General features: G+C 38.6%; 1 protein-coding gene across 1 annotated transcript in view; it reads left to right on the forward strand.

Moving 5' to 3' along the window:
- The window catches only part of LOC120998109 (collagen alpha-1(XIX) chain-like), a 378,018-nt gene that overhangs the window by 227,219 nt on the left and 137,727 nt on the right, over positions 1–13,072 (forward strand). Inside the window, exons 19-20 of the mRNA XM_040428629.1 lie at positions 1,927–1,971; positions 12,562–12,624. Of these exons, the coding sequence (XP_040284563.1) occupies positions 1,927–1,971; positions 12,562–12,624 (108 nt within the window). The remainder of the gene's footprint in view (positions 1–1,926; positions 1,972–12,561; positions 12,625–13,072) is intronic.

Genomic DNA, 13,072 nt, shown 5'->3' on the forward strand with positions numbered 1-13,072 from the left:
CAGTGCGGAGCAGCAAGGTTTCAGGCAAATCACAGTCAGAAACGGGCCAAGGTCAGGGTAGGCAGAGTTTGTATGAATCCATGAAACAGGTCCAAGGTCATGATCAGCATTCTGTCTGCCTGGAGGAGTGAGACAGTGGAACGCATGGGCTGCTTTAGTAACAGGATGCTTGCTTTTGGATGTAAGATTAGTAGTTAACACATATGCATCAAATAAAAAGCTGGAGGGAAAATTACATTTAGAAATTAAACTTATTTTTGGTAAGAATCAATTTCTTTAAGAAAGAGAAAAATATTGTTTTTATAATCAGCATATATTTTTTTGCCAAGAAACATTACATTTCTTTGTCTGTCAGGTGTCATGACCACATTACTTGTCGGGTAAGCCTGGACAAGTATCTTGGACAAGGGGAGATAGTGATTTTTCTTTTAGGATTTAAAAAAAAATTTTTTTAGAATGGATCAAACTGTTTTTGAGACGCCACCATAATTTGTCGCTCAAGCATCAAAACATTCCAAAAAAGTTACAAGTATGGGACAAAATGTGTCATATTATAACGAAAGGTAGCCATGTGGACTGAGAAACCATTTTGTTTCAAATAATGCAAAGCAAAGCTACTAATCTTCCATCTATAATTTGGTTGACAATATCTTATTAAGTATTAAGGCTCATTTTCAATGCCATGCTAGTCAGCCCAGCCAACAGCAATCTCAATATCAATTACCTAGGACATCGCCTGTGTTGGTTCAATTTTGCAAATAGTCTTGAAAAAATACAACAGTTATGTGCATACCACACATATACAGACCTATGCATTTTCATGGTTATAGACTAGAAACAATCCCTAATCCCAAGAATGGGAGGTCAGACTACATATGGTTTATTTGTAGTCTGTAACCATGGAGATATGTAGTTATACGTTATAGACTCACAATACTAGTTTTTTTTTAAGAACCCCATGAAAATTTGTCTAATAATTTTTAAATGCATTCTTAGGTATATAAAAGTGCTCCTATTCCTCAACAAAGTTGGTACTTCAGGTTTTCAGTGGTTATGGTAAAATGCGGGAAGTTAGGTAAAGCTGCAAGTCTGGGACTGTGGACCCAAAAATGTTGGTAATAGGCTGAGGTTTAGAGGAGAGACCATAGGTATTTCCAGTTTAATTTAACATTCTAAATTCATCTAAGTATGCCAAAATATAGAATTGTCACTTCTGGATCTGGGTAATTTTCACTAACTTTTCTGTAGTATTACTGTCCTTTAACCATACAGAAGCATTTGGAGACAGTTTAAAAAAAAAAAAAAAAAAAAAAAACTATTGAAGGAAACACTGAAAACTAAAATACAGATAATATTGGTAGCAGTGAAAATGGCATAATGCTTTACAATTACAAGGTGTCCATTTTGGTTTCTGATGTCTATGTATGCCAGAAGCTTGGAGTAGCATGAATAATGTACTGCTGAGCAGCCAAGCATTGATTTCAACAAAATGGAGTGTTCCAGAACAGATTTGTATTGCTTGGTGGAGAACATTGATGGCATTATTTGATGTCTGTTTGGACGTTCAGTAAATCTACTTATACAATGAAGCATATTACCTGGTTTCCACTGTGAGTGAATCTACAACTACACCAACAATTATGTAAATCAAACATTGTTCCATAGTCTTTAGGAAAGATGTATGGTACTTGTTCATGAACACTACAAAACTGTCTTTTCCAATCTGTCACCATTTATTCTACTTAAAAGCTTTGCTTCTCAGACTTTAAGGTAAGTCTGATTTACTAGTCATTTTTATGGTACAGTACCATGCTGTTTAATGTCATTCTGGTCAGTAAGGCAATTACATTAGAAATCAGAAACAACTGAATGCATGTTCTACAGGATCACACAATTTGATTAAACCGTATTTCTTCATTTTAAAAGGGAAAGAACGGAGCCCCAGGTCCTCCAGGAATTCCAGGTGAACCTGTAAGTATGCATATTAAATGTGCTTTGCTACTGAATATTCTAGAGAACTGAGAAGACAGACATTTCAAAGCCCTAAGAACTGTTTTTGCTGATCTTAATTTGGTAGCTATGCTTCCCTAAGGTACAAAGTATAGGTGATTGGAGAGCTAAGAATCCCTGGAAAATACTGACACGCTTTTTCCAGCATTACTGAAGAGGCTCAGGGGAGACACACCATATGTTTCTGCTTGTGCTGCATGTTAATGGACCTTTACAACAACATTAACACCGTGCACAAGTAAATACTTATTTATTACACTAATGCCAGAAAGGCAAAGTTTACGTTAAGTGCTGTGTCTTAATTAACCTCTCTCCTGTCAGGTAAGTCAAAGACTCAATTTTAACTGCAAAATTCATTTTGTATGCTCCAATTGAAACATGGTAAAATTGCATTGCCCCCTGGTATTAGATAATAAAATGTGGTTAAATTGAAATAAAATATAATTATATAGTTGTTCACCTCTTGCGAGCAGCTTAACTACTGAAAGTATGCAAATGGGTTTTAAAGGCTTTTGCCTGCGGTACACCATTGTTGTGATTATTGCGGTACTTTATTTATTTGTTTTTATGAAGGCTTGTTATATTACTGTACTTTACAGGTATTTCATTGGGTAGAAACATTGTTTGTTTTTCCACCTACTTCATGTAATAATTTATACAGGAGGGACGGAACGTATAATTGTAACTGCAGGGAATGATATTTTTCTTAATTTGCTGTTTCCACAATGAACTGTATGTACAACACCATGACAAAAGCTTGAGTTGCCCATCTTTCTTTTGTCTTTAACTTTGGTAGTAGGAAATTGTTAAATATTAATTGTAAACAAATGGACACCATCCAAAATGCTGTTGGATAATGGCATATACTTTCAGTGACAACTTAGGCTACTTTCACACCTGCGTTAGGTGCGGATCCGTCTGGTATCTGCACAGACGGATCCGCACCTATAATGCAAACGCTTGTATCCGTTCAGAACGTATCCGTTTGCATTACCATGATCCTGATAATGCAAACGTTCCCGTTTTGACTTACATTGAAAGTCAATGGGAGGCGGATCCGTTTTCAATTGCACCATATTGTGTCAGTGAAATCGGATCCGTCCCCATTTACTTACATTGTAAGTCAGGACGGATCAGTTTGGGTCAGTTTTATCAGACGGACACCAAAGCGCTGCAAGCAGCGTTTTGGTGTCCGCCTCCAGAGCAGAATGAAGACTGATGGGAGGCAAACTGATGCATTCTGAACAGATCCTTATCCATTCAGAATGCATTAGGGCTAAACTGATCCATTTTGGTCCGCTTGTGAGAGCCCTGAAACGGATCTCACAAGTGGACCCAGAAACGCCAGTGTGAAAGTAGCCTTAGGCCTCTTTCACACGGACGTCATGTTTTTTGCCCGGATAAGATGCGGGTGCGTTGCGGGAAAATGCGCGATTTTTCCGCGCGAGTGCAAAACATTGTAATGCGTTTTGCACGCGCGTAATAAAAATTGCCATGTTTGGTACCCAAACCCGAACTTCTTCACAGAAGTTCGGGTTTGGGTTAGGTGTTCTGTAGATTGTATTATTTTCCCTTATAACATGGTTATAAGGGAAAATAATAGCATTCTTAATACAGAATGCATAGTACATTAGCCTGGAGGGGTTAAAAAAAAATAAAAAAAATTTAACTCACCTTAATCCACTTGATCACGCAGCCCGGCTTCTCTTCTGTCTTCTTCTTTGCTGTGCACAGGTATAGGACCTTTGATGACGTCACTGTGCTAATCACATGGTCCAATCACATGGTGAGGGACCATGTGATTGGATCATGTGATGTGACTTCACCACAGGTCCTTAGCCGGCAGCTCAACATTACAGAAGAAGACAGAGATCTGCAACTACGCGATCAAGTGGACTCGGTGAGTTATTTTATTTTTATTTTTAACCCCTTCATCACTGTTGTACTATGCATTCTGTATTCAGAATGCTATTATTTTCCCTTATAACCATGTTATAAGGGAAAATAATACAGATCGGGTCCCCAGCCCGATCGTCACCTAGCAACCATGCGTGAAAATCGCACCGCATCTGCACTTGCTTGCGGATGCTTGCGATTTTCACTCGGCCCCATTCACTTCTATAGGGCCTGTGTTGCGTGAAAAACGCAGAATATAGAGCATGCTGTGATTTTCACGCAACGCACAAATGATGCGTGAAAATCACAGCTCGTGTGCACAGCCCCATAGAAATGAATGGGTCAGGATTCAGTGCGGGTGCAATGCGTTCAACTCACGCATTGCACCCGTGCGGAATACACGCCCGTGTCAAAGAGGCCTTAGTGTGACTTGTAAAATATAGAAGCAAGTATATAAAATCAGTGATACAGTCCTAACCTCAGTATCTGAGGAAAGGGATTTAGGGGTCATTATTTCAGAAGACTTAAAGGTAGGCAGACAATGTCATAGAGCAGCAGGAAATGCCAGCAGAATGCTTGGGTGTGTAGGGAGAGGAATTACCAGTAGAAAGAGGGAGGTGCTCATGCCGCTCTACAGAGCACTAGTGAGACCTTATTTGGAGTATTGTGCTCAGTACTGGAGACCATATCTCTAGAAGGATATTGATACTTTGGAGAGAGTTCAGAGAAGAGCTACTAAACTGGTACATGGATTGCAGGATAAAACTTACCAGGAAAGATTAAAGGACCTTAACATGTATAGCTTGGAAGAAAGATGAGACAGAGGGGATATGATAGAAACTTTTAAATACATAAAGGGAATCAACAAGGTAAAAGAGGAAAGAATATTTAAAAGAAGAAAAACTGCTACAAGAGGACATAGTTTTAAATTAGAGGGGCAAAGGTATAAAAGTAATATCAGGAAGTATTACTTTATTGAGAGAGTAGTGGATGCATGGAATAGCCTTCCTGCAGAAGTGGTAGCTGCAAATACAGTGAAGGAGTTTAAGCATGCATGGGATAGGCATAAGGCCATCCTTCATATAAGATAGGGCCAGGGGCTATCCATAGTATTTAGTATATTGGGCAGACTAGATGGGCCAAATGGCTCTTATCTGCCGACACATTATATGTTTCTATGTTTCTATACAAAATAATAGAAAGTAAATTGTATGTATCAAGCCAGCAAAACTGTGTAACAGGGCAAACAGGGTGCATTAAAGATTAAATAATAGTTACCATCTAAAAACAGTATGAAAGTAACATAAGCAGAAGAAATTGAAAGGAGTTTTGCAGATTTGTGCACTTTTTAAGTTACAAACTCAGTCTTCTCAGTCTTGAAAAAATGCACTCACCTGCTTTCTGCCACTATGTTCTAGCTCTGTGGATCCCTTCATTGGTCTACCAGTCCCCATCCTGTAAAAATATGGGTGGATTGGGTCACCTGTGCCACTGCAGCCAATTACTGGCATCAGCAATGGCAGTTCTCCAAATGACATGTGATCAAGCAGAGACATGCCACTTGGGGACACAACACTGCTAAGGCCAGTCAGCTGCAGCGATGCACATGACCCTGTTTGTCCAGAGGATTACAGGATGGGGACCTAAAGACTGCAGAAGGGAGCCAGAACAGAGCAGCAGGGAACAAGTGAGTATGTTTTTTACAACAGATATAGCAGACTAGGCTTGACATGTAAAAAGGTGCACATAACTTGAAAAATACTTTAAGCTTTTGTATCCTGCATCTTACCACTAAATCCGTTAAGGGCCTTTCACACCACAATTTTTAGTGTCCATGAGAGATATACTGGAAATCAAGAGGATTCCTCAACATATTTCCAACATATTTACATATACAGCAGCATCTGTCACCTACAAGCTTCCATTGAAAAAAATAACTATGCATTATTCCACAGAGCAAAAAATAGCCCCAATGGAGGTCAAAAAGACATTCCTTTGTCCTTTATTGGGTGAATGATGGCCTAAGGATAAGTAGGCTTATCTAGTGATAGAGGTGTTCTAGATCACACAACACTCCAATATCTAAGTTAAACGGCAAGCATCAAAAATAGTGCAGACCCTGCTGCTGCTCCTAAAAGTGACATAAATCACACATGGAACTCCAGTCTCTAGCTCTTACAGCCTCGTCATCTAATGCAGATATTGGAGTGTTGTGTGAACTAGGACTGTATAATATGAAGCACTTCAGTCACCTGTAGCAATTACAAGTCCACACCGGGAGCTCTGCTCAACCCAGCACTGACAGTCTTTCAAACTTGCAGACTTGGGTTTTCTTATTACCTCATTGTGCCAATAATATATGGGAGTGAGCAATAGAAGTCATACTCACAAGTCGCTGGTACAAAACCTTTTGTTTCTTTTAATTTCTTTATTTCATTCCAATATAAAATGGTACTTAATGAGGGACACTGAGACAGACATCGTTCACAGCTCCTCCCCTCCACGCGACGTTTCGGGAGAACAGGCCCCCTTACTCATGCGTGTCTCAGCGTCCCTCATGATGTACAATTTTATATTGGAATGAAGTAAAGAAATAAAAGAAACAAAAGCTCTTGTACCAGCGACTTGTGAGTATTAGTTCTATTGCTCACTCACATATAATATGGGCACAATGAGGTAATAAGAAAACACAAGTCTGCATGTTTGAAAGAGTGAGAACTAGGACACCACCAGACAAGTGACATCTGAATATAGTCATCAGCAATGCATCACTTTTTATCTGCTCGCTACTTAGAGGTAGTGAGTGAAACATCTTGGATACACTGTCTCGCTATATGCCCTGCATGTGTAGCCTTGGAAAAGTTCATATTGACATATTAGAGACTTGCTTCTTGTGTATCTTCATTCTTAGCTCCACAAGAAACCAGACTTGTGCTATATCTAGACATTGTATGCCAACTGTACTTAATATTAGAGCTCATACACAGGGATATAAAAGATTCCATACAGGCTTTGTTATAAACAGTCCTAATTCAGCACCCCTAGAGGGGTATGTGGTTATATTGTACTTCTGCATGCCTTAGACTTCATATAAAGAATATACATTATTCAAATGTAGCATCTGGTTGCTGAACTTGACAAGATTTGCCGCAAGGGAGGCATGGTCTGTATCTGTGTGCAGCATGCAGGCTCATCTATCAGCTCCATAGACAGTATATATACATTATTCTGTAGGAATTGATCCATGTGACAGCGATTTCTGTTAACAGAGGGAACATACATTAATATACAAAATCGCTAGACATCTATATACCCTACTTTACCATCCCCCCCATATGACAGCTTGACTAAAGGTTTCTTAGAATGGATTATAAACAGCAATGGATTTAGCAGCATAATATTCTTATTTTCCATTTAAACCATGTCTGTAGCATATTATAATGTGGTGTAACATCTTTATCTGTGAATTTTACCTGAGAAAAATTAGACTACTGCTCAGGAAGAATCATCATTGTCAATACCTTAAGCCTTAAGTCAGTGTCTATTGGTTCACTATGAAGGGTTAGAAGAACTTTATGTTTCTACATTTTCTTCACACAATACCCAGATACATTTCTATATTTAGATTATCATTACATTTTATGATGGATTTGTAAGGTACCTTGTCCTTTTAATACCTCTATGTTTCTGGTTAATTTAGCTAAGCTACGGGGATGCAATAAATTGACAATCTGACTACAATTACTAATGAGTCATGACCTGATTTCTGAATACTGCAGCAGAATATCTGCTCAATTACATACCACTTTTCAGATTCTGTGTAGTTCTTATTATATTATTCGACTGAGAGCTTATTATAAATCGCCATTTTGAAATGTGTTGCCGTTTTCTATGCAATAATAATTTTTCATGTCTTTTATTGTCTTTATGGAAAGGCTCACACTTAGCAATCTCAAATGCTCAAAACACAATACAGCAAAAATGAATGTTTAACTTGTTCTTGTCTGCGAATAAGATGATTTCTTATTAGAACTATAGAAACTTGTTGTTACATACAGTCAGGTCCATAAATATTGGGCCATCGACGCAATTCTAACATTTTTGGCTCTATACACCACCACAATAGATTTGAAATGAAACAAACAAGATGTGCTTTAACTGCAGACTGTCAGGTGAACAGTGTTGGAATTACAACAGTTTACATATGTGCCTCCCACTTGTTAATGGACCAAAAGTAATGGGACAGAATAATAATCATAAATCAAACTTTCACTTTTTAATACTTGATTGCAAATCCTTTGCAGTCAATTGCAGCCTAAAGTCTGGAACGCATAGACATCACCAGAGGCTGGATTTCCTCCCTGGTGATGCTCTGCCAGGTCTCTACTGCAACTGTCTTCAGTTCCTGCTTGTTCTTGGGGCATTTTCCCTTCAGTTTTGTCTTTAGCAAGTGAAATGCATGCTCAATCAGATTCAGGTCAGGTGATTGACTTGGCCATTGCATAACATTCCACTTCTTTCCCTTTAAAAACTCTTTAGTTGCTTTTGCAGTATGCTTTGGGTCATTGTCCATCTGCACTGTGAAGCACCGTCCAATGAGTTCTGAAGCATTTGGCTGAATATGAGCAGATAATATTGCCCGAAACACTTCAGAATTCATCCTGCTGCTTTTGTCAGCAGTCACATCATCAATAAATACAATAGAACCAGTTCCATTGGCAGCCATACATGCCCACGCCATGACACTACCACCACCATGCTTCACTGATGAGGTGGTATGCTTAGGATCAAGAGCAGTTCCTTTCATTCTGCATACTCTTCTCTTCCCATTACTCTGGTACAAGTTGATTTTGGTCTCATCTGTCCATAGGATGTTGTTCCAGAACTCTGAAGGCTTTTTTAGATGTAATTTGGCAAACTCTAATCTGTCCTTCCTGTTTTTGAGGCTCACCAATGGTTTACATATTGTGGTGAACCCTCTTTATTCACTCTGGTGAAGTCTTCTCTTGATTGTTGACTTTGACACACATACACCTACCTCCTGGAGAGTGTTCTTGATCTGGCCAACTGTTGTGAAGGGAGTTTTCTTCACCAGGGAAAGAATTCTTCGGTCATCCACCACAGTTGTTTTCCATGGTCTTCCGGGTCTTTTGGTGTTGCTGAGCCCACTGTTGCGTTCCTTCTTTTTAAGAATGTTCCAAACAGTTGTTATGACCAGGCCTAATGTTTTTGCTATCTCACTGATGGGTTTGTTTTGTTTTCTCAGCCTAATGATGGCTTGCTTCACTGATAGTGACAGCTCTTTGGATCTCATCTTGAGAGTTGACAGCAACAGATTACAAATGCAAATAGCACACTTGAAATGAACTCTGGACCTTTTATCTGCTCATTGTAATTGGGATAATGAGGGAATAACACACACCTGGCCATGGAACAGCTGAGAAGCCAATTGTCCCATTACTTTTGGTCCATTAACAAGTGGGAGGCACATATGCAAACTGTTGTAATTTCTACACCGTTCACCTGATTTGGATGTAAATACCCTCAAATTAAAGCTGACAGTCTGCAGTTAAAGGACATCTTGTTTGTTTCATTTCAAATCCATTGTGGTGGCATATAGAGCCAAAAATGTTAGAATTGTGTTGATGTCCCAATATTTAAGGACCTGACTGTACAGGTAGCTTTTACGTACTGTTGAATACAGTTTTGACCCATTAAGGTGAATAGGGAAAAACACATAGGTGGGGAACTTCTGGGGGTTTTATTTTTTATTTCTAAAAATAATTTTTTTTTATTTCATGCTCACCACTTTTCTAAAAGTTCTGATACCACATTACAAATTTAATAACAATTGCACCAAAAATTACAGCAGATAATGCCAGCTACTTCCTGGCATATATCTTATTTGACAAAAAACGAAATGTTGGGAAGCTCACAGAATAGAGCACGACCGGCTACCATCCAATAGCTGTTACAACCTAATAAATATACTAATGGTCGGCTCACAAGAAGTCAAAATGCTTATTTATTATTACCTCTAAATAAAATACAACTATGATAAATTAGTCAGTACAATTGTAATGAAAAAATGCACTTAGAATAAAAACATGTACGAATATCAATATGCAGGAAATTATACAGCTGCAATATTTTATAAACTGAAGAAATATCAAATACTTCATTCAGATTAAATAATAAAAAAAACATTCAAAAGGATATATCCTGCGTTTTTTGTACTGGATTTAAGTGCGCCTATGCAGCATATGGTGCACTTACAACCCTGTGGGTGAATTTTGTTGCAGTGTCCTGCACTCTTATTCTATATAGCCAAACTATGGCGCTCTTGTTGACAGATGGAGAAAGAATACAGAGAATGTCCTGCACACTTTTTATTTTGAAGTGTCCAGTATGGCTGTGTATAAAAATGGCTGAATGAGGCAAGGTATATACAGTATACCTCTCCAGAGGGTAAGTTAGCTATAGTGGTTTCTATCTTAATTGTAATAGACTGGTATACACACAGTGCCTGCATATGAGTTCACTCACATGTGTGTCGGTTCACTCGCCTTCCATATGCTGCCGTATGCTTGATCCCTTTTGTGTTGTTCTCATACAGTATTGAGCACAACTGCACTTATTGCCGGTTGCCTATAGCTCCGTCTGTGGAGTGGTGCTTGCTGGAATCTGTGTTGCGTATGTCTCGTACGCTAGCAGTCTTACAAGTCGTTTCTCGTTGGTGGCGGCACTTTGCGCATGTGTGGTGTAAATTGCCGTACGCCAAGGTGTAGCTTTTCATTTACTTTTGTATCAATCTGTAATGTAGCAGTCTGTAGTATAGCAGGATATCTTCAAACGAATGCAGCTGTTGTTCAAATAATATTGATAATAATTATATATTCATGCATGTTTTTATTCTAAGTGCATTTTTTTATCACAATTGTACTGACTATTTTATCATAGTTGTGCTTTATTTAGAGGTAATAATTAATAAGCATATATCTTATTTGCTCATACATTGACATCTTGAAGAAGCATTAAACTTAAGAGACATACCAAGTACGGTAATTTAGGCACACTGTATGCCAGAGTATTTTTCATTAATATTGGCATAGGAAACACCAGTCTTAATAAATTCCCCCATAAAGTTTAGATACCTCTTTTATCTATACATTTAAAAAAAAACATACAGTATAAGGTATTTTTCACAGAAAAGTATTGCACTAACACATGTTTTGCTATACACATGTTTATTCCCTTTGTGTGTATTGGAACAAAACCAAAAAAGGGAGGAAAAAAAGCAAATTGGACATAATGTCACACCAAACTCCAAAAATAGGCTGGACAAAATTATTGGCACCCTTTCAAAATTGTGGATAAATAAGATTGTTTCAAGCATGTGATGCTCCTTTAAACTCACCTGGGGCAAGTAACAGGTGTGGGCAATATAAAAATCACACATGAAAGCAGATAAAAAGGAGAGAAGTTCACTTAGTCTTTGCATTGTGTGTCTGTGTGCACCACACTAAGCACGGACAACAGAAAGAGGAGAAGAGAACTGTCTGAGGACTTGAGAACCAAAATTGTGGGAAAATATCAACAATCTCAAGGTTACAAGTCCATCTCCAGAGATCTAGATTTGCCTTTGTCCACAGTGCGCAACATTATCAAGAAGTTTGCAACCCATGGCACTGTAGCTAATCTCCCTGGGCGTGGACGGAAGAGAAAAATTGATGAAAGGTGTCCACGCAGGATAGTCCGGATGGTGGATAGGCAGCCCCAAACAAGTTTCAAAGATATACAAGCTGTCCTGCAGGCTCAGGGAGCATCAGTGTCAGGACGAACTATCCGTCGACATTTAAAAGAAATGAAACGCTATCACAGGAGACCCAGGAGGACCCCACTGCTGATACAGAGACATAAAAAAGCAAGACTATATTTTGCAAAACTGGACTTGAGTAAGCCAAAATCTTTCTGGAAAAACATCTTGTGGACAGATGAGACCAAGATAGAGCTTTTTGGTAAAGCACATCAATCTACTGTTTACCGAAAACGGAATGAGGCCTACAAAGAAAAGAACACAGTAGCTACAGTGAAATAGGGTGGAGGCTCATTGATGTTTTTGGGTTGTTTTGCTGCCTTTGGCACTTGGTACCTTGAATGTGTGCAAGGCATCATGAAATCTGAGGATTGCCAACGGATTTTGGGTCGCACTGTAGAGCCCAGTGTCAGAAAGCTGGGTTTGCGTCCGAAGTCAGCCACAAATGCTCTTATGACAATGCTAAAGTGTCAAAAAAATGCCCCAATAGAGTTTCATTAATAGTACCAGTATATTTTTTTACTTACATTGTTCTTGCTTTATAACCTCTGCATGGTATGCAGAGATTAGTGCCAAGAACTGTTCCATTTGTCGGAGACAAATGACTCACCGCTTGGACAAAACAGATGCCCAAATATCCCTAAAATGTTATTCTTGAATATACTAACCATATTCTTATGATCTTTAGAGAGTGTAGGTACTTTATACAAGGATGCTTTTGGTGTTTCTGTATTTTTGAAAGTTTATAAGCAATGTCCTTCCATTGTTGCATTGTCTGAATATTATTGTGTTGTGCGTTAACCACAACTTGTCTAATGTAGCCTTATCTATGTTTTTAGGGTGAGAGAGGTCCAGTAGGAGATATTGGATTTCCAGGACCTGAAGGATCACCAGGACCACCAGTATGTGTTTATACAATGCATGTTCTTGTTTTGTGTATCTTCTTTTATACTCATCATCTCTGAACTAACAACCTGAAAAATGATAGCACAATGAGTTCTGGTCCTCAACTCTATCACTCATTTTTCACTTTTTGTACCAACTCACTAGTAGTTGGTTGTCCATAGGTCTCCTACTACCAATATTCTTGGCAGACTAGACATCAGAGTATACAAGCAAGCACAAGTATTAACTATGCCTGTGCTAAGTTAGAAACATATAATCAGCATTGTGACAGGTGACAGTTGAAAATGCATAATGCATACTGATTGTAACCTATAATGTCAAGGTGTCCACCTAAGCTATCTTGTAAACACTGTCTCACTTATCTTTACAGTACAGTCTGCATTACCCGGTGTTAAAGGAGTTTTCTGGGACTACTATGATTCTTAACAGATATGCTCATGTTGC

The sequence above is a fragment of the Bufo bufo genome, chromosome 4 (genome assembly GCF_905171765.1).
Source record: "Bufo bufo chromosome 4, aBufBuf1.1, whole genome shotgun sequence".
Lineage (NCBI taxonomy): Eukaryota > Metazoa > Chordata > Amphibia > Anura > Bufonidae > Bufo > Bufo bufo.